Here is a 26,299-nt window from a genome sequence, read left to right on the forward strand (position 1 = left end):
CTAACACCAATTTACTGCTTCCACAAATATATATACTTATTAAAATAAGTTATCTTTAAAATAAATTATATATATTCTTATTGTTAAATTATTCGTGAAAACTTAAGTACCGTTATATTCATATAAAGTTGATAGTTAATAATTATTAGATTATAGTTTAGTAAATTTATTAAATTATTTAATAATTTTTAACTATCAATTTTACATAAAGACAACTGTAAGTAAGTTTCTATTTAAATTATTTTTTATATATTTATTATATTTATTTCATATATACATTTGGATTGATCTTCTGTTTGTGTTTCCAATAATATTTTTTCAATAGCTAAAATTTGTTATTGGACGACAACATAATTTTATTGAGATTGAAGTTGTGTATTTAATTGATCGATTTCTCAATTCGTTGAAATTTCTAGCAAATTACTCTAATACATAGTTACATAATAGTTGTTATTTGCATAAATTTCAATTAAACTTTTAATCGTTACAGTGTATGTTTCTAATTGATTATTACTGTGTTTTAATTTTTTTTAGCTTTTATTCTTTTGACCAATGTCTTTAATTAAAGTATTTTTGAGATAAATTCTTATTATGTAATGAATAAATTTTAATTGTTATTAATATTTTTATGGAGTTTAATTAGGTTAGGCAGTACATTTCTTCAATTAATTGTTTTTTATTTTAAAATATTTGTCCCTTTAACCATTTGTAAAGTGTTAAGCAATTCAAAATTAAAAATTTCTTATAAAAATATTCATCAAAATATTACTAATTAATTTTATAACTAATTCAAGATATTAACAAACGTTTGATTATTGTTTATGCTATAATATATATATCCACGAAAAAGCCACAATTTTAATATTGATTTTATATTGAAATAATTAAACGAAGAATCTATCAAACACAATATTAACATTAAAAAGAAAAAAAAAATCCCAAAGGCAGGATTTGCATTGCTGAAAAAAATACTTGCAATTTGAGTTATTATTATAGAATACTCAGCAGCGCAATAAAACGATGCTGGTGCAACATAGCATCTTCCATTATCATTAATTAATTTTAGAACTATTGGTCATTTAACGTTGATTAGTATTTGGGGAAAAAAAGACATGATGTTGAGATTAATTTTAAGAATAAACATAGAAAACCAATTTTAATTGGTCAATATTAATTTGGTTGCACACGGTATTTTTTAACTAGCTATGATTTTCCAGCTATAATAATAATGAGTAATAGTATTAAGGTGAAAACTCAGGTGTAGTCGACTTTGCATGAAGTTAATAGTTAAGAGCTGTTAGATGAAAATTTAGTCAAATCAGTCAAATAATCTAATGACTTTTAACTATCAATTTCACGCGAAGTCGACTCCACCTGAGTTTTCACCTAGTATTAATAATAATGATAATGCAACTAAAACTGCATGGCCACTATATATACTTAAGCATCTCTCAAAAATTAAATAATACAATTAGCCTAAAAACTATTATTGTCCATTATTTGTAAAGTTTTAATATAAATAAAAAAAATGGAAAAATAAATTGAAAGAGAAAAACAAATATCTGTACGTGTAACGTGTCAGAGATTAATACGGCTGACGGCGCCACAAAAATTCTAAAACTGATGAAAATAAAAATATTGTAATAGCATAGTCCTTACTCCCTAGTCCAAATATTACTAATATAATAATATAATATTCTCTTCCTCGATCGAATACTTGAACTGTAGAAAGTACACTATTACTAAAGCTATAGTCACAACTCACAATGCAACTCTAATTAAGTTAATTATGATCTCTAATTATTCTATAAAATTAATCTTAATTAACCCACTTTTGTGCTTATTATAAAGCCTCTTTGGACTTGCCATTGCCACACACAAAATGGAAAGGCACCACCATAAGCATAATATTCTTGCACCCTCTCACTACTCATCTCCATTAACCTCCAATTAAGATTCCTCTCTCTTTGCTTTAATTTGCCCTCTACCAACAAGTAAGGTCAAATCTTTAATTAAGCATTTGATTAGCTTAATTAATTTACTTACATATATATAGTTTAATTTGTGTATCATTAAGCAATAATGAAGAAGTATTATTTTGCTATCTTTAGGAAACCCTAGGTTGAAAATGGGAAGAGGGAAGATTGTGATTCGGAGGATCGATAATTCGACGAGCAGGCAAGTTACTTTCTCAAAGAGGAGAAAGGGTTTGATCAAGAAAGCCAAGGAGCTTGCTATCCTCTGCGATGCAGAAGTTGGTCTTGTTATATTCTCCAGCACTGCAAAACTTTATGAATATGCAAACACAAGGTTTCAACTTTCAACCATACTTTATTTAATTCATTTCCATCTTAATTAATAACCTTATATATATCTATGTTCGATGCTTCATATTGATATATACGTGCACTGATTAAATTAAGCTGATAATTAATTATTATAGTCCTAGGGAGTATTTTACATGATTTATCATAATAATATTGTTGATGACTATGCATGACCAAAATCTTATATATCGATAGCCTTGTTACATTTCTAATTAATTAACAAGTTCTAATAAGCTTTGTAAGCTTAATAAAGCTAAGCCCTATGTTGTGTTCATCCGAAGACAGAGCTGCAGAGAGAAGAGATCTAGTCTTAATCTTAATTAATTAGTATTCAGTAGCTTAGTTTGTTTCTGTGGTCGAATAGTTCAAGTGACAGATACTCATTCTCTCTTTCATGATTAATGTAGATACTTAGGTGCAATTATTTTCTTATGAAGTTATTAATTGAGAATCGTTCGATGATTTGATATATTTCATTAAATTATTATTTAACGATTCTTAACTAACAACTTCATACGAAGACAACTGTACGTGAGTTTCTATTGAATAGTATCTTAAATTTGAGTTTTGAAAATGAAAAAATCAAGGTTAAAAGAACCAGCTATATCCCTTATAGGATCTTAAATACTCTAATAAAATTGTCTTTCATTTATAAATATCTTCTAAAACAGATAGCTTCTTTCATTTAACTTTTCATTATTATCACCCTTCCATCTTAAGTAATTATAAACTGCAGAACATTGAGAAAACTTTTCCTAATCATGAAAATCAGTTATATGGTTTATTCTATAGTGATGATATATATAGTTTTTCCAAAGAAGAAATATATTCTCAATATTCATATACAGTGTTTGGGGTATAGACTTTTTTTATCCTGCTCATCTATAAGCTAAAGAGCAAGGATATATATCTCAACATATTAGGTATCAATTATTATAGTAAGATTATGTATATACTTCCATTTAATAATTTCAGCTTCCTAGCTATTAGGCTACTATCTTTCATGAGTTAAATGTTTATTAATTATTTAAAAATACTATTTATATACTAAAATTAATTACTAAGATCAGTGAATATATACATATATATAATTTAATTTATTTTTAGTGTGTATTTTGTATTCCGATATATATTCTATCTTAGTGGCTAATTTTAATGTACACCTAACATGAATATTCATAATACAAATAAATTTTACTTTATCATCTAATCAAATATTTATGTTTATAAAACTTATAAAATTAAACAATTTAATAAGATATTTTAGTAATGTGATATATGTGTATATATTCTTACATTAATCACACATACAAATTATTAAATCCACTTATCCATATCTTTCACAATATATACCATGCATGTCAATTTGTTGGTTTTGCCAATTTCAGAAGGTTAGCACATAGAAGCATATATATAAATGATTCCAATCTTTGCAAAACTTTAGCCACTAACCAATAATCCAAATGATTTAGTTAGTTGATACCATGCCTTTTTAGCCGATCGATGATGTCAATAAGTATCATTTAGGATGTGAAAGTGGGTGTAGCATTACATACACAAGAACATGTCCCATCCCAAAACAAATATTCAATTCAAGTTCCCATTTAGGATCAATTCATGTCACGGGCAATACATGCATCAAATAAAGCGTTTTAGCCACTAGTTTTTTTACATGGACAACCTTATAATATAATTATCTTAAGAATCTCTAACTAATTTAAGCAGCTATATGATTTGTTAGGTTTGAAATCACATCATTCTCTAGTTTCCTTGCAATTTTACAACCCTTTTTCCTTTTTTTTATTACTTTCTGCCTAGTCCTTATCCAAAGTAATCAATAAAATCTTAAGCACAAACCCACCACTTTCTTAGGATCCTTGATCTAGCTTAACTTTTTCCTAAAGTTTATTTTATATCCCCTTGCTAGCTAAACTAAATCCATAATACATTCAATTAAGTGGAATAGTGGATCTCCTTATTTAGATTTTTTAGTATTTTTTTTCTTTGACATAGTTGAAAAGCAAAATTATTGAGCTTCTTTAATTATATGATAAACAATATATAAAAATCATAAATTCATATAATGTTAGACATATATATATGTTGGTGTGTATGGAGGAAGCATCTTAACAAAATAGAATCAATAATTTTCTGCTTCTAGAATGGGTGCAAGAGTTAAATCAAAGAAAAGTAAATATACATTCATAGAAAAGAAATCTTGCATGTTTCAAAAATATAATTATATGAACAAGTGCTGGTCTCAAAAGAATTAATGATAGTAATAACTCAACCCTTGTGGAAATCAGTTAGAGATATTATATATGTGAAAATATCTTCAAATACATATTATATATGCCGAAAGTAGGAACTATTGTGTAATCTGAAATCTGAAATATTTAATTTGGTTTGATTTTTATTTTCATTATTATTTGTTGAATATCTTTATTATTAATTAATACTAATAGTATCATTTTACTTCTATGTTGTATTGTTTAAATTTTATTAAGTAAAAAAATATTAAAATAATAAAATCTAATTTTCTAAAATTTTAATAATTAACCATATAATATCTATCTAAGTATCCAAAATTTAAAATAAAACAACACATGCACTCACAAAAATCAACTCTCTATATTGGTCAAATGAGTCTTATATTGAGCAAAGTTTAGTAGAGTATAAACATTATATTTAACTCTAACTAGATCAATGTAGTTTTCATAAGACATATCCCATTTATTAAGAATTTTGATCATGTTAGAAAGATAAAAACAAAAAGTTAATAAATACTAAATAAAATAAATTTTAATTATTTTTTATTAATTTTTTTGTTACTAAATATTTCCGTAAGAATCTTTATATATACATTATATTGGCACAAAGAGAGACATAATACACAACAGAAAGATCAACCACAAACAACACATAACACATATGAAATATATACAAAGATTTTAAAATCTACCCAAAAGTGGTTAGTATGTTTTCTCTTTTCAATAAAATAAAGTCTACATGCATATGATAGTCATATAATAAAAGATATTATAAGCTTTGGATTATATTATATGTAGAAAACAAGTCAGTTAATAAATGGTTATTAGCAAAAACAGTGTCATTGTGTCCATACAAAGACTTAGCTTCAGTTCCATTTATTTAAGTAACATGCCATAATAACTCTTTAAGTAAATCACTCTTGTTAATTAAGAATAAAATCAATAATTTAGGCGTGTGATACCGAGAGACCTAAAGACTATGGCAGAGGTACTTTAGGTTGAGGCCATGAGAGAGTGTACAAAGATTTTGGAAATGAGAACCAAATTCTCTCTTTATATTCTCTAGATGTAGACATGTGATTATCAAAGCACATAAAATTTTGTGCCTTCACATTTATATCATCTTACCATTGTATTTATATTTGATTTATTGATTCGTATCATTAAGGGTTTATCTAATCTCATTTTACCACCGTGCTATGTTCTCCAACAAAAATTTAATTTGAATTTAATTTTCATAGCCTTGTACTGATAATATAAACCTTTTATACACTACTATCAACCAATCATATGTTACAAATATATTTGATTCTAAAATACCTAAAGTTAACAAGTTACTAAAATTTTCAAAAGTAAATGTCAATATAGAAGTTTGTATTTGCACTATTATATAAGCATGATTAAATTGCAAAAAAAAAAACCTATCATTTTATATTAGATATATTTAATTTGAAGTAGGACTCTTGACTCTTGAGGGTAAAATATTTAAAATTTTGAGTGAAAGGATTATTGAAGGAACATTAGTTATATAAAAAAGATCTATAATTTTTTTTATTATGCATATTATGGTTGATTGTCAAAAATGTGTACATTTTTATTTTATTCATATCCTTAGGGAGAATACTAATGCCTTTCAAAGGAAGTAACAAATATAATATTCTTTAAAAATTAATTTATTATTAAAAAAAAATAAAAAATAAAATACTATAAATCTTAAATTTTAAATTATAATTTTAAATTTAAACTATTCATATAAATATAATAACTGAAGAACTAAAATTTGTATAATTAACAAAGAAAGGAACGGTTTTACTTAATAGGTAAGGAGGAGCACATTTCCTTAGTAATGAATAGGTCATAATATAACTAAACGAAAATATTTGGTAATAAAAAATAATTAACTAAAAACAGTCATAATTTGTTTTTTTTTTTTTATGGTATCCTCCTATTTAAGAATTTGTTGTTGGCCAATGAGTTGTTGCATGCACAAGACGGGATTTAAATTTTTAACACTTGCTTAAGCGGACTAGCGAACTAACCACTAGACCAACTCAACTTGGTTATAACTTGTCTTATTTAATATTTATTAATTGTTACCATAATTAATGAATATTAAATCTGACTGTTTTTTTTTTTTTTTATCTTCTTAACATTTCGACTAACTAAAATCATAAACATTGGAAGATATCAGAATTCAGCCAAGAATTACTAGAACTCTACTCTCTTAGAGTAATCCATGAATTGAATGTATGTATATGCTCATGACTCATGAGAGGTGCAACTGTTTAAATATGCATCAACATATAAGAGTAGGGAACTGGGAATGTATGACAAGAATCATATATATATCTTAAACTCCCAATCACACAGTACCCTATGTATATACAGAAAGTTCTTCAATAATATACAGTTATGTCATGAATGATATATACTTTCTGTATCCTATATATACAGAAAGTTTTTGAATAATATATACAAGAATTCAATCATTTAACATAACTAGAATTCCATATATAGTCATTAAACTGGAGTCAGCAACACGAGACTATATATAGAAAAAAAATTATAAATATTATATATATGTACAAATTTGAGATATATAATTTTGTAATGTAATAAAACTATTTGTTTAAGAACTTAAATTGATAAAAAAATATATAAATAAATATATTTTTAATATCTCTCTCATGTAAGAATATCTTTTAGGTTAATGTGAATTTTACATAAAGTATTTTTGGGTAACGTAATGTTTTGATTTCTAATGTTTGGGTGAATGATATTTTGGTTCTTAACATTTTAATCGTTCTATTTTTATTCTAAAACGTTTAAAATGACATCAATATTGTCTTACTGTTATATTTCTCACTAACAATTAACGAAATTAATGTATTGTTTATAATGCTTTTATTAAAGCTAAGTTTACTCAATCTCCTTCTTCCACTTTCACTCTCTCAACAAGTTTAAATTGCATTCTCCTACGTACTCTCTTTTTCTTCTTCTTCAAATTTCTCTTAGAGAATTAATAGTATAAGAGGAAGAGGAAGAAAGAGAAAGATAAGAGTAGGAGAATGAGATTTAGACTTGTTGAGAGTGTGAACATTGGAGATGGAAGTTAAATAAACGTAGTTTTAACAAAAACATTATTAATAGTACATCAATTTCGTTAATTGTTATTGAGAGATTTAATGGTGGGATAATATTAATGTCATTTTAAACATTTTGAGATAAAAATAGGACTATTAAAACGTTAAAAATCAAAATAGGATTCACCCCAAATATTAAGTACCAAAACAGTATTATACTCATTTTTTTATTTATCTTATATTAATTTTTTTAAGGTCAATATTAATTGAACTTTAGATCTTTTGATTTGAGAAATGTAGTTTCATAACATAGAAAAATCACTTAAATAAGTTACAAATCTTTTTGTTCATACTTATTAAATTTGTTTCATCCTTTGAGTGGCATCTACAAACATATATTGTTGAGTTGATATATATGCTAAATGTGTGCTTTCCTATGTGTTGTATTAACACATTTTTCATAAAACAAGTAAAAATATGACAATTCATTTATGTGATCAGCATGAAATCAGTGATCGAGAGATATAACTCATGCAAGGAGGAAGAACAACAACTCATAAATCCAGAATCTGAGGTTAAGGTCTGCTCTAATCACAGCTACATATTCCCACTACTGTAGTTATTTTATAAGTGCATCACCATTAGGTTATTTATTAATCAATTTGTTGAATTGCAACACTAAATCTGTGATATATAAGCTAAGCTAATTGGATTATGTTTGTCCTTCTGTAAACTCTCAGCAATTCTGAGAATAGTGACTAAGATTTTATACACAGGTATCAGTAATGTTAAGAAAACAAAAAAATACTGTCAGAACTTGTTTTATTTAGCTTTCCCTAATTGTTGTAGTAATTAGTGAATGTTAAATAAGACAATTTTAAAATAGATTCCAAGATAAGAACTTAGGCTCTGCAATCACAATATCTAATTTTTGTGGTGTGGTTATCCTAAGATTCTTGATCAGCATAGATAATACAAATGCATAAATAGAATATGCAGTAAAAGCTAAAAACATTATGAAATAACATCAACAATCTTCAGAAGATAACAGTGAACCATCACATAAATTGCTCATGCTGACAAATGAAAATCAGGATGAAGCATTATTCCTAAAATCCAACTTCAATCAAAATTAAAATTCAGATGTATTTTTGTTAAAAATATTCTAGAAGCCTGATCAGCCAAGTCAAACGAACTATTTTTTAATGGAGTTATAGCTTGTGACTTGCCATATGAATATAACTCCGTTAGGAAATAGTTTGTTTGTCTTGACTGTTACAGTATTGCTAGAATATCTTCAAAATTCGGTCACAGTCACAAGGTTGAACTATTATATTTGAAGTTTTATACCCCAGTAATTAACCACTAAATATTCAACATAATAATTATATAAATTTCAAATAATGACATGCAAGTGAAGCAAAAGTCGTCCAAAATTAACACAGAATTAAAATGGATGACTAGGCCATAAACTTGCTTGAGATGAAAGGAAAAAGAGAAGGCTGAGGAAGAATTTGAGTTGGCAATCTGAAATAGAGTAAGGTTATGGAATCAATTCCATACTTCGACTTCAAATGCCAACAAATTCTTCTCCTCCAAGCTGGAAGAAAAAAATGAAAATCACCAGAACAAACTACATAAACTATATTCAATTAAACAATAAAGATGTTGCAAGTATTTGATTATTCATGATATTGCAACTATCCTTTATTATTCTCTGCAGAAGAATCATATTGGCTTTCATTAAGAAAGAATTTCACCTGATCATTCTAAATCTCACTATACATTTTGAAATTTAAGTTACCATATTATCCCTTTTGCATTTTATGCATTTGCATTACTCATTACATCACTTCACTTGATCATTGATAGTTTTGGCAAAGGGAGGCAGAAATTTTAAGGCAGCAACTACAGAACCTTCAAGAAAATCATCGGTACAGCCTTTATACTAATTTACTTAGCCATTTATTTTTTCATAGTCCAACAATCAATGTTTCTTTTCCTTTTTCTAAATTTCCCCCTGTTTTGAATGATTGAAGTTAGTGAATTTTTGACATCTGATCTAATTAAGCTACTAAAATATGATGACACAGGCAATTGATGGGGCAACATCTTTATGGTTTGAGTGTGAGAAACCTACAAGATCTAGAGAACCAACTAGAAATGAGTCTCCAAGGTGTCCGAATGAAAAAGGTCAACAACTGCTTCTTGATTATTCCCATTAAGAAAAACTTAAGCACCAGAAAGCAACTAACTAAATCAAATTCTGCAGGAACAAATTCTAACAGAAGAAATCAAGGAGCTGAACCGAAAGGTTGTGTGGCCCAGCAACGATCAATAATCTTTCTCTAAAAAATTTATAAGATATAACCCTGAGTTACCTTTTTAACTATTTTGCAAATGCAGGGCAACTTTATCCATCAGGAAAATTTGGAACTTTTTCAGAAAGTAAACCTGATGCAGGAGGAAAACACACAATTATGCAGAAAGGTAGTCCAGCTTGGTTACTCTATATAGGGTATCCCCATTCACCAAAAATCAATTTCAAATTTTGGCTATTTTTGTGTATGCTTAGAAACTATTCAGAATGATTTTGAGAGGAAGTAGCAAACAAAGATTTTAGAAAATGAGAAGGAAACACAGAGAAATAGACTTAAGAATGAAAGTGTGATGTAGCAGGTGTATGGCACAAGCGAAATGGAAGCAACAAGCAGAAATGGATTTATTCCAATTCCATATGGTATTCAAGTAGGAGGAGGAGGCTCACAGGCATTAGTCCAACTTCAGTTATGCCAGCCAGATCAAGAAGCCTGTGAGACTTCAACAAGTGCAACAAGATGAATCACACATGAACAAGTGAAGATGTGGATGTAAAATTGGTTATGGAAAATCTTAATATAGCATGGAATAGATAGCAAGAAAAATGAGTGCAACAAGACAAATTAAAGATGCAATGCAACCGTATATGTGAAGAATTAATAAAGATGCATGCATGCATATAAAAATATGATTTGCATGCAACTAAAATAATCAACAGGTTCTTATTACTTACTTTAACTTGCTTCACTTGCTAACACAGAACGCGATTCAGGTTCGTTTATATAGGGAAGAGAGAGAACAGAGAAGGAAGGAAATATCTGAAGGAGTCACAAAATATCTCATTCTTTTTTCTATTAGTTAATCGGTCATTAATAAAGTAAGCAAAAAGCTTGGTTGCTATGCACGTCCATGGCTGGCTAACGCTTTTTATTTTTTATTTTTTAAATTCGTTTTTCTTGTTTTTTGTTATCCGAAAGTTACAAACGCTAGCAAAACATGACACACTGTTTCAATTTTGGGTTATGCCTAACCAATATTTTTTTTACAATCACCAATTAAATCAAAATATACATCTTTAAATTACCCACCTAAATTTTAATATTAGAATAACTATTCACATACCTAATAAAATATATATCCATTATTCACATTGTTTAGTATTTTTATTATCTACCTATACTTTTCCTTCAATTTTTTATCCGAAATGTTTGAGTGTATTATTAAATCATTTAACTACTTTAAATAAAGTTAACTGTACTTAAATTTTTATTAATTTATTATTTTTTGTTAATAATTAATTAATATTAAAAATAATTTTAAATTTTAATAATATAAAAATAAAATATTAGTTAAGATTAATAAAAAATTTTAATCGTTTAACATTTCTCAATTGAAATTATTTTTATGGAAATGCTTATTGTATGATGATTTGCCCGTAAGATCTACTTATTTTAAATAACACATATATTTATATAAATATATAATAATTAATTTAATAATTATTTTTGGTGATCTTTTATTTCATCTTTAAATAAAAAATATGGAGCCGCAGCCCGCAAGAGATAGTATTTTCGATAAAAAAAATTTAGAAGACCAACATTTTTATTAAAATTTAGTATGCATTTAACTAGCAAAAGAAAAGTGAATAATCTCACACCATTGAATAAAATCTTACACCATTCAAAACATTAATGATAATTAATTGCTATAAATCACAAAATTTACTGACTTTTATCACTCTTCTTTTCGATATCTTGGTTTTATTTGTTTTTACTGTACATAATAAGTTATTTAATTTGGAGTGTTTTGGGTTTTTCGGTTTCTCTATATATTATACTTTTCTAGTACTTATATTAAAGTAAATCTTTAGAGTGGTCTTTAAAATTTATGATTTTTATTATTTTAGTTTTTTAAATTTAAAATTTATTATACTGTTTCTGAGATTCAGCCCTAAGTATTATATTAGTCTCTGAACTCTTTTTAACGTTGAGTCAATGAACGGAATGTTGAGTTAGTTTTAACTTGCAATACTGGACACATGGCTAAATAGTGCTTTTTCGTTTTAACTCTTAAATAAGACAAAATTGAGATTGTTTTGGAGAATAAAGAGATATAATGATTTGCATATCATATAAATTCTTTTTTCTTTTTTCTTTTCTCGTTTTTACCTTGTTTAAGTGGCAAAATGAAATGCCGTTGTTTAGTTATGTTTTCAGCATGGCAAGCTAACTTTGAGGCAATTCAGCACTTAGTTTGCTAATTCAGTATAAGAAAGAGTTCAGAGACCAATATGGTGCCAGAACTGAATTTCGGAGACCAGTATAAGTCATTTTAAATTTAAAGGACTAAAATGATGAAAGTTGTGAATACGAAGGATCACTTGTATTATTATTGAAAAAATTCATACTATTTATTATTATTTGTCGAGTAAAGACCCAATTCAGTCTCTGTTCATTTTCACAAAGGACAAAACGATCTCTGTAAAAAAAGAACACTGACTCTCAACCTTTTTATTTTAGGACTATACAATCTCTTTGTTAAAAAATTTGTTAAATAATAATAAAAATTAATTTGTGTAGGATTTTATTCATATTTTGTGAGGGTTTTAAACCCCACAAAAATTTTTTCAACAATATAACTAACTATGATCACTACTACTACCACCTTCTTCATCCTCATCATTATCACTTCTACCTCCATTATTTCTATCGTGTAACCATACTTTATCATCATTGTTATCTCCTTTACTGTCATCACCGCCAATACTAATATCATCAACGTTAATGTTCTCTTCTTACATTTCTTATTCGATGTTATTTTTTCTTTTAAAAAGTATTTTCGTACTAGAAATATTTTTTTCTTACGATATCAGTTTTATCAATGGTCTTTTTCTACTTTACTTAACCACTATTGATAAAAAAAATTTTAAAATTAAATTTATTAATAGTTTGTGAAAATTTAAAATCCCCATAAAATATAAATAAAACTCTCTCTATAAATTTAATTTTTATTATTATTTAATAATTTTTTTAACAGATAGATCATATTGTTCCAAAATAAAAAATTGATGATCAAAGTATTTTTTTTATAGACAAAAATCATTTTATTCTAAAATAAACAAGAATCAAATTAAATGTTTACTCTTATATTGTCCTATCTAAACGTTTTACGCATGTCAATAAATACCCATCTCTTGCGTGATTATACTGTGGATTTAACTCTACTTTGAAGAATTATTTTTTGGTAAATTAATTTTATTATAATTGATTATGTTAAAATTAATAATGATATAAAGTGGTTTATATATTGTTCTCTATAAAAGTAATTGTAACAAATTATGACTTCTCTAAGAATTAATTAACTCTAGGAGCCATAATTGATTTATTTTTTTTATTACCATTGAAAACACAAAATCAATTTCTGCCGCATAGAATTGATTCATTAAAGCTGAGCTTTATATATATATATATTCAAACCTGTATGTGTTTATCTTATGATATATATTTTTTTGATATATATATTCATTAAAACTCTATGATATATACATTGATTTAAGAATATATTAAAAAATGACAGTAATAATAAATATATAGTAATTCTTTAATATTTGAGTTTGACAGAAAATGAAGATGATCATAGAATATAATATATGGTAAAAAATAAAGAAAACATTGAAAAAGAAAGTTCCACATGTGCTTACTTTTAATTATTCTTTCTACCGTTTCTTCATTTTTTTCCCCTACCATATAATGCAAGCATGATGATTCTTGTCACTAAACTTTCAAATCTGCTTTCAATTCAAGATTACAGCATATGATTCAAGAATAATTCTTGTTGCTTTAATCCAAACGAATAACAAGTATCATCACAAAGGAATCCAAATATATATATATTAAAATTTCAGATAAAGTTAATTTAACGTGAAATTAATAATTAAATTAAAATTATTAAATAATTTGATAAATTTAATTAAATTATCATTTAAAAATTTTTAGCTATTAACTTTATATGAAATTAAGTGTATTTAAATTTTATATATATATATATATATATATATATATATATATATATATATATATATAATTTCTGTAATGATTGTAGAGACCACTAACATGTTGTATTATATTTGTCCATTGAAATTAATAAGGTATATACCCCACATCCAAAAAAATCTCCCCAACACATGATGATAATTAAACAAAGCAAATTAAAGTTAATATGTAATAATGTCTCATAATTTTGCAAATGCTGTACAATACAATCTTTACAATTTCACTTTGATCTTAGTCAAAAAATTAAATCCATCAAATATAGCACCATATACAAGGTGATTTAATTTCTGAGATCTTCACTGTAAAAAAATTGCATAAACTTGTACCTCACAAAAATCTGCATTCTATTCTATTATTTTTGTTCAGATCAGAATTCTTTTGCAGTGATGAATCTCTCTCCTAATCTTTACCCAAGATATTTTGAAGTGGGGATTTCTTGTTTTCAAAGAGTTAGGCACACTGTGGACTCCACTTTACTCAATGATTCAATTCATATTTTGCAATGAGAATCATCCAACCTATGAAAAACAGCACCACTGCAAATTAAATAACAAAAAAAAAGGAACTGCATCAGCATATGTAAAGATTACACAATAATAAGATCAGCATATCACAAGATAAAAATACAGAGACACAACTAGAAGATTCAAATATATTAAAAGAATGAGATAAATATAAAAGAATGAAATATTTCTATTCAAAATTAAAATTAGAGACGAAAGATGGTACAAAAATAAAAAGGTAGAAACTCAGGTGCAGTCAACTTTACATGAAGTTGATAACTGAGATTCGTTAGATGATTTGACTAAATTTTCATTTAACGGCTCTTAACTATCAACTTCAAGTGAAGTCGACTGCACCTGAGTTTTCACCAAATAAAAATACAATTTTTTTTGTATTTCTGTGTCGAGACAGTTAACAAACGCAGTAGATCCATTTTGATTAAAGGCAAACATATATAATTAAATAATCTTGAAAATAGATTTACATTGAAATCTTAATTATTATTATTACCTATGATCTTGAAACACTAGTTGTGAAGGTTCCTGGTGGTGGTGAAGATGGAAACTACCTTCATCAAAGTTGTGAGAGTAACTAACAGGATCATACTGAAACGAAACAGGTTTATTGGATCTACACATCAAGGAGGTCTTGCTCTCCCTCATGAGCCTTCTGAGGATGCTTCTCCATCTCCATCCTCTCCTCCTCTTCAAAGTGCTGCTGCTGCTGCAGCAACAACAACAACTACAAGTGTTACTCAAATGGTGGATTCTTGAGTACTGGAACTCGTTCTGGATTGGGAAGCAGCAAGAAGGAGAAGACATCATCATGTATGAAGAAGAAGAAGAAGAAGAAGAAGAGTGCATCACTGTTGTTGTTACTGTGCTGCTGAGATCTTTGTCCATTATTTCAATGGAGTAGTAAGGTGGTGTGTGTTTGAATGAAACTTGATTAGCTTCGAGTTCTATGTAAGAGGAGTTCAGTTTATTAAGTACCTGCTACCGTTTTGGCACTTGTAATTCCTTCAATTAAGCGGTAATTGTAATTGTAATTCTTTCGACTAACTTGGACTGTTCGAGTGAACAATTCAAGTATTCCTTTAAGTAAATATTGCGATTCAAATTCTGCCTTATATATATATGTAGTAATTCATTGACCAATAACAGATATTTAATAAATAAAACTCAGATCTACATCGTAACGAATTAGTCCTTAATCTATCATATTAGAAGATACCGTAAAAAAATTGTAATTCTTTAATTTCCTTTTTTTTAAGTTTATCTACTTTTTGCAGTGTTCAAAACCAAATCTTATTACGAAGAATTTTACTTATTTTGTTACAAGAATTATGATGGCCTCTTTTAACACTGTTTTATTTTTTCTGTTTCTAAACTTAAATTTGAGACCATTTAAAAGGAGACGAATTAACTAACGCAAAATTAGTTTTGTGAGAATTATTATAAAACATATATTTTGTTAGTTATATTAGCTGGAATTTATAGAGAAGAGAAAGATTATTTACAATGTAATATTGTTTAGGGAAAACTGAAAACCAGCTAACTGAATTATTTTGTTAATATGGCAAATAATCACATTATTATTAATTATTTGGCTAATGAAAAGACAAATAGTTAATACCTTTTACATATTTTTTTATTTCTAAGTGACCTGTCTTTCTTTCTTTCTGGTAATAACAGATACATAAATTAGTTCTTGCAAAGCAAAAACAGCCAAAGAAAGTAATAAACAATGACCATACACCTAAATATGCACTATAAATAAATTAAATAATGATTTGAGCCAAATGAAGAAGTCCTAAGTTCTAACTCCTTTGGAGTATTATTTTATTCATGAAAGCTACAAAATTTTTACTTTTGGTACTCGTTAACCATATATATTACTATAAGAAAAGTTTCGAGTATACTGAAAATATTGGTGTTCTAATTATTTTAACTGTTGATAATTTAAATTATAAAAAATATATAATATATATTAATTAAAATCAATGGTTAAAATAATTGAAATATCGGTATTTTTAGTACACTTGAAATTTTTCCATTACTATATTAGTATATTACAACACTGAAAAATGGCAGGGATCTTTATTTATTATTCCTAGTAAAATCCATTAGATACAATTTTAACCACATGCTAGCTAATTTATTGCTATAAACTTATTTAACTTTGGGAGGGGTAGTAATTAATTGATAATAATGGACTATTATTATTTACAGATGAGAAACAAAAGTTACCGACAAAGGGTACATCAAAGTTTTCATTATTGAAAACTAGACTATAGTAGGATTGATGATAAGGACATGCATTTAGCCATTTCCGAATGTCCTAACGAATGAAATGAATAAAAGAAAGGGAAAGGACACAGTCCTTTGTAATTATTTCACTACAAACCAAGCAACTCAACTCAGAAAATGTTCGCAACAAAAAAAATATATATGAAAATTACTAATTCAAGAAAAAGATAGATGAAGAATAATAAATGAAATTACGAATTACCCATTGATTGTTAGTAAAATTTGAAATAGAGGGTAATAATAATAATAATAATAATAATAATAATAATAATAATAATAAGAAAAAAACTATGAATGATATAGCTAGCTATATAGCTAGGTAGCTCAAAAAAAGTGCAACAAATAATAATAATAATAGTAGTATATGAATAATGTGGCATGTGATGATTTTGGTACATAACAGAGAGCTACATCCTATGACTAAGAGAGTGTTGTGGGGACTGAAGAATATGTCGTCATTTTCTAATTTCATAAAGAGATGAATGAATGAGAGGGCAGTGTCCGTTTGCTTAAACATTTCAGCCACTTTCCCTTGGTTTTGATGCTCATCTATCTCTTGCATGCATTGTTTCAACTTAGTTGGATATATGCGTTTCACCTCTTAATTCCCGCATTCAAACTATAGTTTATATCATCTTATCGGTTATATATAAAAATATGGCAACGGTCTATTTTAATCAACTAAGGTCACTTGGAACATGAAATGAGAACTTTTATGTATATAGGTTCAAGATATGGTTTGACTTGAACTAATTAAACTAGTGTCATACATATATATTAAGGTGAATTCTATTATACTCTTTATAAAATAATATGTATTTTATTTTGTATGATGTATCACTTTTTAATTGGTTATTAGATTAATTATAGTTAGATTATTTTATAATTAAATTAATTTTTAAAATAAGAAATTATACAATTTTTTAAAGTATTAAAAATTAAAATATAATTTTTTTCAAATCATTTCCAGAAGATGTATCCTAATCTTATGTAATAGCTTTCGGCCTTTCACTCCTCTCCCATTTTTTCATCTTCGTCGTGCCTTCTAAGCAGCACTGCCTCGTTGATTGTAATCAAATTATAAACCAACTGAATAACTAAAAAAAATTGATAAAGAGTTTTAAGAACACAGAGAAAAGAGAAAACCAACTTGTCAAAACACGGCGAAGCAAACTCTAACTATGAATGACAGCAGCGACGAACGCAACGGCGAGAGATGCACCAGAAAAAGGAGACACGACGACGCAGAACAGAGAAATCACAGACGCAACGGCGCAATGTTAAAGACGCATCAGAACTGACGAGACGAATCAAAAGAGCTGGCAATTATAATTTCTGAAATCTGGAGTTCAGCCGTTCGAAATTCCAGAAAAACTAACTTATAAAAAAGAGTTACTAAGTAATATTGAGATAAGTAGCTAGATATCTCGATAAAAAGAAAAATTAAAAGGTATTTTGAAAAGAGTGAATCTTGATTAGCAAAACCCTAATTAAAATAAGTGATTTTGAATTAGTGCAAGAATATTTTGTCATGAGGAACGTAGACAAGAAGAAGACCAAGAGTGGGGCCTAGAATCTAAGGCACATGTTGAGCAGAAGCCAGAAGGGATGGGCACAGAAGAGAGTAGAATGGCCACATGCATCATGCTTAATGCACCTTCACCACCCTTCCATTCATCAATCCTTTTCCCTCTCTCATCTGAGGTGAAAATTTTCACTTCTATCTTCCTTAATATGAAAATCAAATGCCGAATAATCCTATACATTCAGGTCTTTTTGTTAACTAAGTCTAATAATTAAATTAATATAATATAATAAAAATTAATTATATTTAATATTATTTAAAATTTTATTATTAAATTTGGTTAAATTTAATTCATAAAAAAATTTAAATATATAATATTATTCTTAAATACTTCTACTCACTAAACACTGTAAAAATCAATATTCACATTATTAATCCAATCAATTGCACTTATATATATATATGGTCCAAAATCATATATTTCACTACTTTGCTCTTGAAAATTTTATTACATGCTTATATATCTATATCCGTACCATACTATGAAATATGGATATGAGATAAGATACAATATGTGATATATAGATACACTAATTTTAAAATTAGTAGATGGAAAGTTTTTTGATAAAGCATAAAATTATTAGATGAAAAATGAAGATTGTAATTGAATATTTGCACATAATATTTTTTTATATTATAAAAATAACAATTTTGACTTTTTATTGAAAAATATTTTTTTTAACCATATCATTACCTAGTTAGATATGAGCACAATACTATATACAAATGTAAATAATTTTTTTGATAAATATTTTTATATTTTATTAATATTAAAGCATTGATTGAATTTTTAAAATATTTTCAATATATTTTTTAATTATATAAAATATTTTAAATATTTTTATGTTAATAATTAATAATATATCATTTTTAAATTTATTTTAATTATACGTATTGGTTACACATCATTTTATTTGGGTGTATTCAAATATGTTTGAAATAATATTTTTAACTTTTTTTATTAATTAAGATACAGTTTAAAGTAAAAGATATGCATTTCAAAAGTCTCATATCCAAAATGTAATCGATATGTGAATACAACATTTTTAGGATGCATGTATTATATTAAAAGAAATAATATTTGCATAACTCTTTGTATATATATCCTAATTTTTGTTGAATATATACATAGTGCATATGTACAGTAATAAGAGAGATGACTATACCGAGCATCTTACATGTGATGTGGAATTGAAGCAGAACACAACATATCACGCCAAGATATATATGCATAGCCATTTTAATTTGTATACCTTTTAAGCTACAAATGTATGAATTTTGGTTGAATATTATTCATAGTATCTATATACTTTGAAGAAAATTAGACTTCCAAGTGAAAATACTTTACTCTGAGTTTGATCTCATAATTTATGTGTTTATAGAAAACATAATTAGGAGGGTTCTTTATTATTAAACTCTATCTAAATATTTCTGTCACATAATATTTAGTTTCATATCTAATCATTAAGCTGGAATAGCTCAGTTGGTTAGAGCGTGTGGCTGTTAACTACAAGGTCGGAGGTTCAAGCCCTCCTTCTAGCGTTTGTTTAATATCTTGCTTTTTGTTTTTTTTATTCTTAGTTCATAAATTGTTTTTGTTAACTCTTGGATCTTACTATGTTCTCTTTTTGTCTGAGAAAAATATATATGTTGATAAAGGTCCATATACAACTTCTCGTGGTAGTATATATTAGGATAGCCCTTTAAATAACTACACCACTTGGGCTTCAAGGTTCTTAATCAACCAGCTCTAAGTTTCTAATTGGACCAAAAAAAGAAAATACAAAACCCTCATTTGAGGAGAGGTACTGGATTGGAGGAGAAAGTATATGTGGGATAACACCAATTCTTTTGTTTGTCTTTGGAGGGAAAATTGTATTTTTCTTTTTCATTTTCCTGGTTATATAGTTTATTAGATTAGACCATCTAAATTAAAAATATTATTTATATACTAAAATTAGCTACTAAAATCAACCATCATATAATTATATATAAACATATATATTATTTAATTCATTTTTAATATGTATTTTATATTTTAACATATATTTTATATAACGATAATCACATACATAATATAAATTAAAATACAAAATTTTATAATAATACAACATTATTAATAATTTTACTAGTCATTTATATATATATACTAGAATAAATAAGGACAAATATTACCTAAATTAAGACGAATATTACTTAAATTTAATTTTGTCTCGTCCGTCAAAGATCTTATTCCCCAAAATTCACTCCATATAGTACTAAGGCGGATAATTACCCGCCTCAGTCAAATAAGAGTGGGATAAATATTCGCAAAACCAAGTAGAATTGCCATCTCCAACTCCCACAAATCAACACAAGAAGTTGGCTAAAGAAGAGTCCTCATTTGTTAGATAAAAAGGTTACAAGGCTTTGGTGGCAAAATGTGTTTCAATCATTTTTCACTTAACCCTATCAGAACCAAACATATGCCAAAGGTCTACCCTGTGGCCAAGAAATGGTTGTTGTGGATAGGCCTTTCATGGCCATCTTCACTTGTAACCAATACATATCTTAAATTTCGGTCACAAAAATCATTATTGACTATAAGACAAAGTCACAAAGTATACATATCAACTTCTATTAACTTGTCTCCATATACGCAAATGCCTGTTTTTTTATGTATATATAATTAATTTATTTGTGATACATTGTTAATAAAAATTATTTAACACAATTATTTAATTATAATTAATTTGTTCTTTTGATTTCACACATTAGTTGTGAAAAAAGCTATTTTTATTAATATGACAATGACTATATAATTAGATATATGTGTACAATTTTTTTACATTATTAACAGTTTAACACATTAAAATTAAATTTATAATAAGCCAAAAATTAGTTCTTTTCCATATACAATTTAATTTTATTCGTTGTTAGGTATTTTTTTTTTTACATATTGTTAAGCATAACATCAGATATATAGAGAAATAATCATATGATAAATTCGCATTAAAAATATATTATAATCACAACCTTATTTTAAAAGGTAACCATTTAAACTTTAAATTTAATTTATATATTATCATGATAAAAAGTATTTTACATGAATATCTCATCATGTTAACAAAAATACTCAACTCAACAACTTATATTGTTTTAGAACTATGCAAATGCAAATGCAAAGATCTTATTGAATAATGAATACATGACAATCAAACTCCTCAAATTAAAATTAAAATATTTGATAGTTATTTATACATAACTTACTTAGAAGTGGGACTAAGGAATAAGGAGTGGATCATCAAGAGCCACCAACCACCAAAATCAAAACTCAACAGAAACAAACAAAACAACCAAAACCTGTAAACTACGTTACAAGAGAAAAAACATACACAATAACACACACACACACCCTGTGTTTTGTGTCTTGGAGATGGCAATGGCAATGGCGCTTCTTCGCAGGCTTTCTTCTTCCATGGACAAGCCTTTACGTCCTCTCTTCAGTGCAGGCACCACTGTTTACTACAAGGTCTTCATTAATCAAATTTCCAACATATATGCTTTATATTATATTATTATCTTTATAATAACAAATATTCATATTCATAATCTTCTATTGCTCCCCTACCTTAATCAATTAACTACTTGCCATTCCTTTCCCTTGCTTTTGAATGTAGTCCTCTTTACCTGATGAAGCTGTTTACGACAAAGAAAAATCCCGAGTTTCGGTAAGCTTATTATATAATTACAGTTAATGTATTGCATATCTAGATATACATATTGTTTCAACTTTCAAGCAGAAAGGAAGAAAAATCAGACTTCTATCGTAATATATTGATTTGCCTTTGAAGTGGCCAAAGCAATTGAATGCTTCACTTGAGGAAGTTGATCCTGAGATTGCTGATATAATTGAGCTAGAGAAAGCTAGACAATGGAAGGTAATATATTAGTTTATTATTACTTGCATCTTTGCCAGGGATATAGAAAATCTTGAAAAAAATTATCCAACTATCTGAGTTTATGCAAAACATTTGACAGTGCTGAGTTTATGCTGCATGATATTATGATTCTTCCTAGCCAGGGGGAATATTGGATTGAATGTTTGATTGCCTATCAACTATCATATATGATGACTGATGAGATGATGGTAGAGTTTTGTTTTTCAGTTTTCACCACACATATGGACTGACTGACTTCTTGTTTTTGTATTTGTGAAGGGGCTGGAACTCATACCCTCAGAAAATTTCACCTCTGTCTCTGTGATGGAAGCTGTAGGGTCTATCATGACAAACAAATACAGTGAGGGATATCCTGGTGCCAGATACTATGGTGGAAATGAGTATGTCACTCTTTCGCTTTCTTCTATAGGAGTGTCACATTGAAATATTGAATCAATTCAATGATTTCTGATCTTTCTTATTTCAGGTATATTGACATGGCTGAAACACTATGCCAGAAGCGTGCCTTGGAAGCGTTCCGGTTGGATCCGGCAAAATGGGGAGGTAATCACACAACACTAACATAGTACCTGATTTGTTTTTCATTGTATATGGACAAATATCCCTGTTTTAGCTTCATAGGACTTTGCTTTCACATCTCACACTTTCTCCAATGAATATTTCTGTGTTCAATATGTTGTTTTGATTCCCAAAGGAAGGGGGGGAAAGAATAAAAAAAAGAAAAAACAAGAGAGAAGGAAATGTAGCTTATGTGTCTCTTACCCCTATTTTGCAGTAAATGTGCAACCTCTGTCTGGTTCACCTGCAAATTTTCATGTGTATACCGCATTGCTGAAACCTCATGAGCGAATCATGGCGCTTGACCTTCCTCATGGAGGGCATCTTTCTCATGGATACCAGGTATTATCAACTTCCCCCACTCATTTACCTGTTTCAATAAAATCTAGTTAGATATATGGAAATAGATCAATGATCACTGTTGTCATCCCCCCCCCCCCCCCCCTCCTAATAAAGTTCTGAGATTTACTAGAATAACTTGGCAGTCCTTTATGAAACATAAGATTATTTTGATTAATGGATTTTCATTTCAGCAATGGGGGAAATTCTTGTCTATTATTTGTATAGAGTTACAATCAATTAAGGATAAGAAAGTAATAGTCACTATTGTCATGATGCAGACTGATACCAAAAAGATTTCTGCAGTCTCTATATTTTTTGAGACAATGCCATACAGACTGAATGAAAGCACAGGATATATCGATTATGACCAGGTATTTTTGCACATTGCAGTCTTGTATCATGGTCTCTGTATAACCTTCAATTGTACTTTTCACTTGCTGAGTGATTGAAAATTTTCCAATCCCCATTTGCCTCAAATTAGTCTACTCTCAATTTGAATATTTGTGTACCACTTGTGTTAATAAGAGTTTTTTAAGATTTGAGCAACATTCAAATGCAGTTGGAGGCAACGGCTACACTTTTCAGGCCAAAACTAATAGTTGCTGGAGCAAGTGCTTATGCACGTCTGTATGATTATGCACGCATCCGCAAGGTATATCGTACAGAATGATTTTATGAACATTAATAGATTGTCTTGTGTTCTTCTTCTTTCTTTTTTACTCAATGGTTTTTGAGGACCAAAGTTGAACTCATGAAACATGTTTCAGGTGTGTGATAAACACAAGGCTGTGATGCTGGCAGATATGGCACACATCAGTGGATTGGTTGCAGCTGGTGTTATCCCATCCCCTTTTGATTATGCAGATATAGTGACCACCACAACTCACAAGTCGCTTCGTGGCCCACGTGGAGCTATGATCTTCTTCAGGAAGGGGGTGAAGGAAATTAACAAACAAGGAAAAGAGGTGTTGTATGATTATGAGGACAAAATCAACCAAGCAGTGTTCCCTGGACTGCAAGGTGGTCCCCACAACCACACTATTACTGGTTTAGCTGTTGCACTGAAGCAGGTACACAAATAGAGATTGATCCGTTAATTTTACTGTCACTATTTTTGCTTGATATTGAGGTATATATATTGAAGGTTTTCTGGAGTTGATTAAGAGTGTGACATTGTATTGAGTGATATCAACTGGATTTACTTCAAAAGGTAACTTTCAAAAATTCCAAAAGATTGAGGTGAGAAAATAATGAGTGTGGGTGTGGCAACCTTAGAAGCAAATTTATAAAAACAAACAAGAATTGTTATCCTGATGAACCTTTCAAATGATCATCCTGCAACCAATTTATATGGATGCATCACTTTCTTTCTAGCTCTGTCTTTAGCAAATAGTTGCAATTTTGCAAACGCATACTAAGCGCTGCATATATTTATTAATTGATGGTAACCATTTTTTTCTTTTCCTTGTGTGGATTTAGGCTACAACATCAGAGTACAAAGCATATCAAGAACAGGTTCTCAGTAATTGCTCAAAATTTGCACAGGTATATTAGAAGGGGGAAATAAAATGCCTCTTCTCTTAGACACAGATCTTTAGTTTTTACAACATGTTAGACCACATGAATGAACTCCTTGTTAAATTTTTAGGCTCTGAGTGTGAGGGGCTATGAGCTTGTTTCTGGTGGAACTGAGAATCATCTAGTTTTGGTGAATCTGAAGAACAAGGTAACAATCAACTATCTTCATATTGCATGCAAGGATCATTGAGTAACCATTGAGTCTATAACATTCATTTCTAATGATTTCTATGTAATAGCCATATGGCTGAGATGAAGTTAGGGAAAATTTTCATACCTTCATAAAGTGAGTCTAATGTTCTTTCTCAAAAATCCTGAATCAGGGTATTGATGGCTCCAGAGTTGAGAAGGTGTTGGAAGCAGTGCACATTGCAGCCAACAAAAACACAGTTCCTGGAGATGTGTCTGCCATGGTTCCTGGTGGCATCAGGATGGGTACTACAACCTCCACCATTGCTTTACATATTTATTGTTTTGACTTGGGGAGTGAACTACCATATTTTTCTGCATAAGATCATGTGGCTGATAAAGATTACTGATGAAATAACCAAAATTTAAAAGACTATAGCTAACAAAATTAGTAAATTTTGTCAAAAGGATCAAACATTTAGGGCATATTGGCTGAATTCGTAAACAAAACGATCCTTTGTGAGTAATCTTGATTACCTTGGGGATTTCAGGAACTCCTGCTCTCACTTCTAGGGGATTTGTTGAGGAGGATTTTGTCAAGGTAGCAGAATTTTTCGATGCAGCAGTAAATTTGGCTGTGAAGATAAAGGCAGAGAGCAAAGGTTAGAATCCAATAAAATCTTGAATTATGATTCTGGAACTTGTGTTTATTCCATCAAATATTGATTTTTGTTTTATAATTTATTATTTTTCAAATCAGGAACAAAGCTGAAGGATTTCTTAGCCACAATTCAGTCGTCTACTTACTTCCAAACAGAGATTGCGAAGCTCCGTCACGACGTGGAGGAATACGCGAAACAATTCCCAACCATTGGTTTCGATAAAGCAACCATGAAGTACAAGAACTGAGAGAAAGAGAAAGAGAACAAATTTTTCATCATGCAAAAAAAAAACATATATGTTGATGATGCTATGAATATGAACGTAGAAAAAAACCTGATCGATATTGATACTTTCTCGAAAAAAATGTATAGATTATTGTTATTATTATGCAATAAAAGGCTTAAACAATCAAATTTTAAGGCGCCGTCATGGCACCGCGCCAGTACGGCTGGGTACGCAGCGGTGCGGCATGACATCGTGCACTATATTATCTGCCAACTTATTATCAATAATAATTAATTATTATATTTTAAACACATGTATAAAAAAACACATCTAAAACATATATATATAAAGACATTTTTATTAGACAGCCATCAAAAAAATATTTATATTAGACACATTCACAAAGACATTTCC

At 28.3% G+C, this 26,299-nt stretch overlaps 3 protein-coding genes and 1 non-coding gene across 4 annotated transcripts; 3 read left to right on the forward strand and 1 right to left on the reverse strand.

Moving 5' to 3' along the window:
• The first annotated feature begins 1,902 nt into the window (after positions 1-1,902).
• LOC130982739 (MADS-box transcription factor 23-like) lies at positions 1,903-10,632 on the forward strand. The gene is made up of 8 exons (XM_057906817.1): positions 1,903-1,994; positions 2,112-2,310; positions 8,182-8,260; positions 9,553-9,614; positions 9,774-9,873; positions 9,953-9,994; positions 10,087-10,170; positions 10,360-10,632. The coding sequence occupies exons 2-8, from the start codon at positions 2,129-2,131 to the stop codon at positions 10,519-10,521; spliced, it is 711 nt and encodes a 236-aa protein (XP_057762800.1). The 5' UTR covers positions 1,903-1,994; positions 2,112-2,128; the 3' UTR covers positions 10,522-10,632.
• Positions 10,633-14,233: 3,601 nt separating this feature from the next.
• LOC130983096 (uncharacterized) lies at positions 14,234-15,575 on the reverse strand. The gene is made up of 2 exons (XM_057907279.1): positions 15,066-15,575; positions 14,234-14,587 (listed from the first exon to the last, which is right to left on the reverse strand). Exons 1-2 carry the CDS (start codon positions 15,455-15,457, stop codon positions 14,542-14,544), a joined length of 438 nt encoding a protein of 145 aa, XP_057763262.1. The 5' UTR covers positions 15,458-15,575; the 3' UTR covers positions 14,234-14,541.
• Positions 15,576-19,917: 4,342 nt separating this feature from the next.
• On the forward strand, positions 19,918-19,991 carry TRNAN-GUU (transfer RNA asparagine (anticodon GUU)). Its single transcript has one exon. It is a non-coding gene; the product is annotated as a tRNA-Asn (tRNA).
• A 1,734-nt stretch (positions 19,992-21,725) lies between these two features.
• On the forward strand, positions 21,726-26,079 carry LOC130981865 (serine hydroxymethyltransferase, mitochondrial-like). Its single transcript, XM_057905602.1, has 14 exons — positions 21,726-21,960; positions 22,109-22,159; positions 22,283-22,369; positions 22,649-22,770; positions 22,857-22,933; positions 23,166-23,290; positions 23,569-23,661; positions 23,850-23,942; positions 24,058-24,360; positions 24,770-24,835; positions 24,939-25,016; positions 25,192-25,303; positions 25,549-25,659; positions 25,758-26,079. The coding sequence occupies exons 1-14, from the start codon at positions 21,865-21,867 to the stop codon at positions 25,904-25,906; spliced, it is 1,563 nt and encodes a 520-aa protein (XP_057761585.1). The 5' UTR covers positions 21,726-21,864; the 3' UTR covers positions 25,907-26,079.
• Positions 26,080-26,299: the final 220 nt, after the last annotated feature.

The sequence above is a fragment of the Arachis stenosperma genome, chromosome 5 (genome assembly GCF_014773155.1).
Source record: "Arachis stenosperma cultivar V10309 chromosome 5, arast.V10309.gnm1.PFL2, whole genome shotgun sequence".
In the NCBI taxonomy this organism is placed as follows: Eukaryota; Viridiplantae; Streptophyta; class Magnoliopsida; order Fabales; family Fabaceae; genus Arachis; species Arachis stenosperma.

Excerpts from the sequence above, each read along its gene's own strand:
- LOC130982739 (XM_057906817.1), top strand. The coding sequence starts at position 2,129 with ATGGGAAGAGGGAAGATTGTGATTCGGAGGATCGATAATTCGACGAGC. Across the intron at positions 8,261-9,552 it reads ATCCAGAATCTGAGGTTAAG|TTTTGGCAAAGGGAGGCAGA; the intron begins GTCTGCTCTAAT and ends GATCATTGATAG. Across the intron at positions 9,995-10,086 it reads TCAAGGAGCTGAACCGAAAG|GGCAACTTTATCCATCAGGA; the intron begins GTTGTGTGGCCC and ends TTGCAAATGCAG.
- LOC130983096 (XM_057907279.1), bottom strand. The coding sequence starts at position 15,457 with ATGGACAAAGATCTCAGCAGCACAGTAACAACAACAGTGATGCACTCT. Across the intron at positions 14,588-15,065 it reads CTAGTGTTTCAAGATCATAG|TGGTGCTGTTTTTCATAGGT; the intron begins GTAATAATAATA and ends TTTAATTTGCAG.
- LOC130981865 (XM_057905602.1), top strand. The coding sequence starts at position 21,865 with ATGGCAATGGCAATGGCGCTTCTTCGCAGGCTTTCTTCTTCCATGGAC. Across the intron at positions 23,291-23,568 it reads ATCTTTCTCATGGATACCAG|ACTGATACCAAAAAGATTTC; the intron begins GTATTATCAACT and ends GTCATGATGCAG. Across the intron at positions 25,660-25,757 it reads GATAAAGGCAGAGAGCAAAG|GAACAAAGCTGAAGGATTTC; the intron begins GTTAGAATCCAA and ends TTTTCAAATCAG.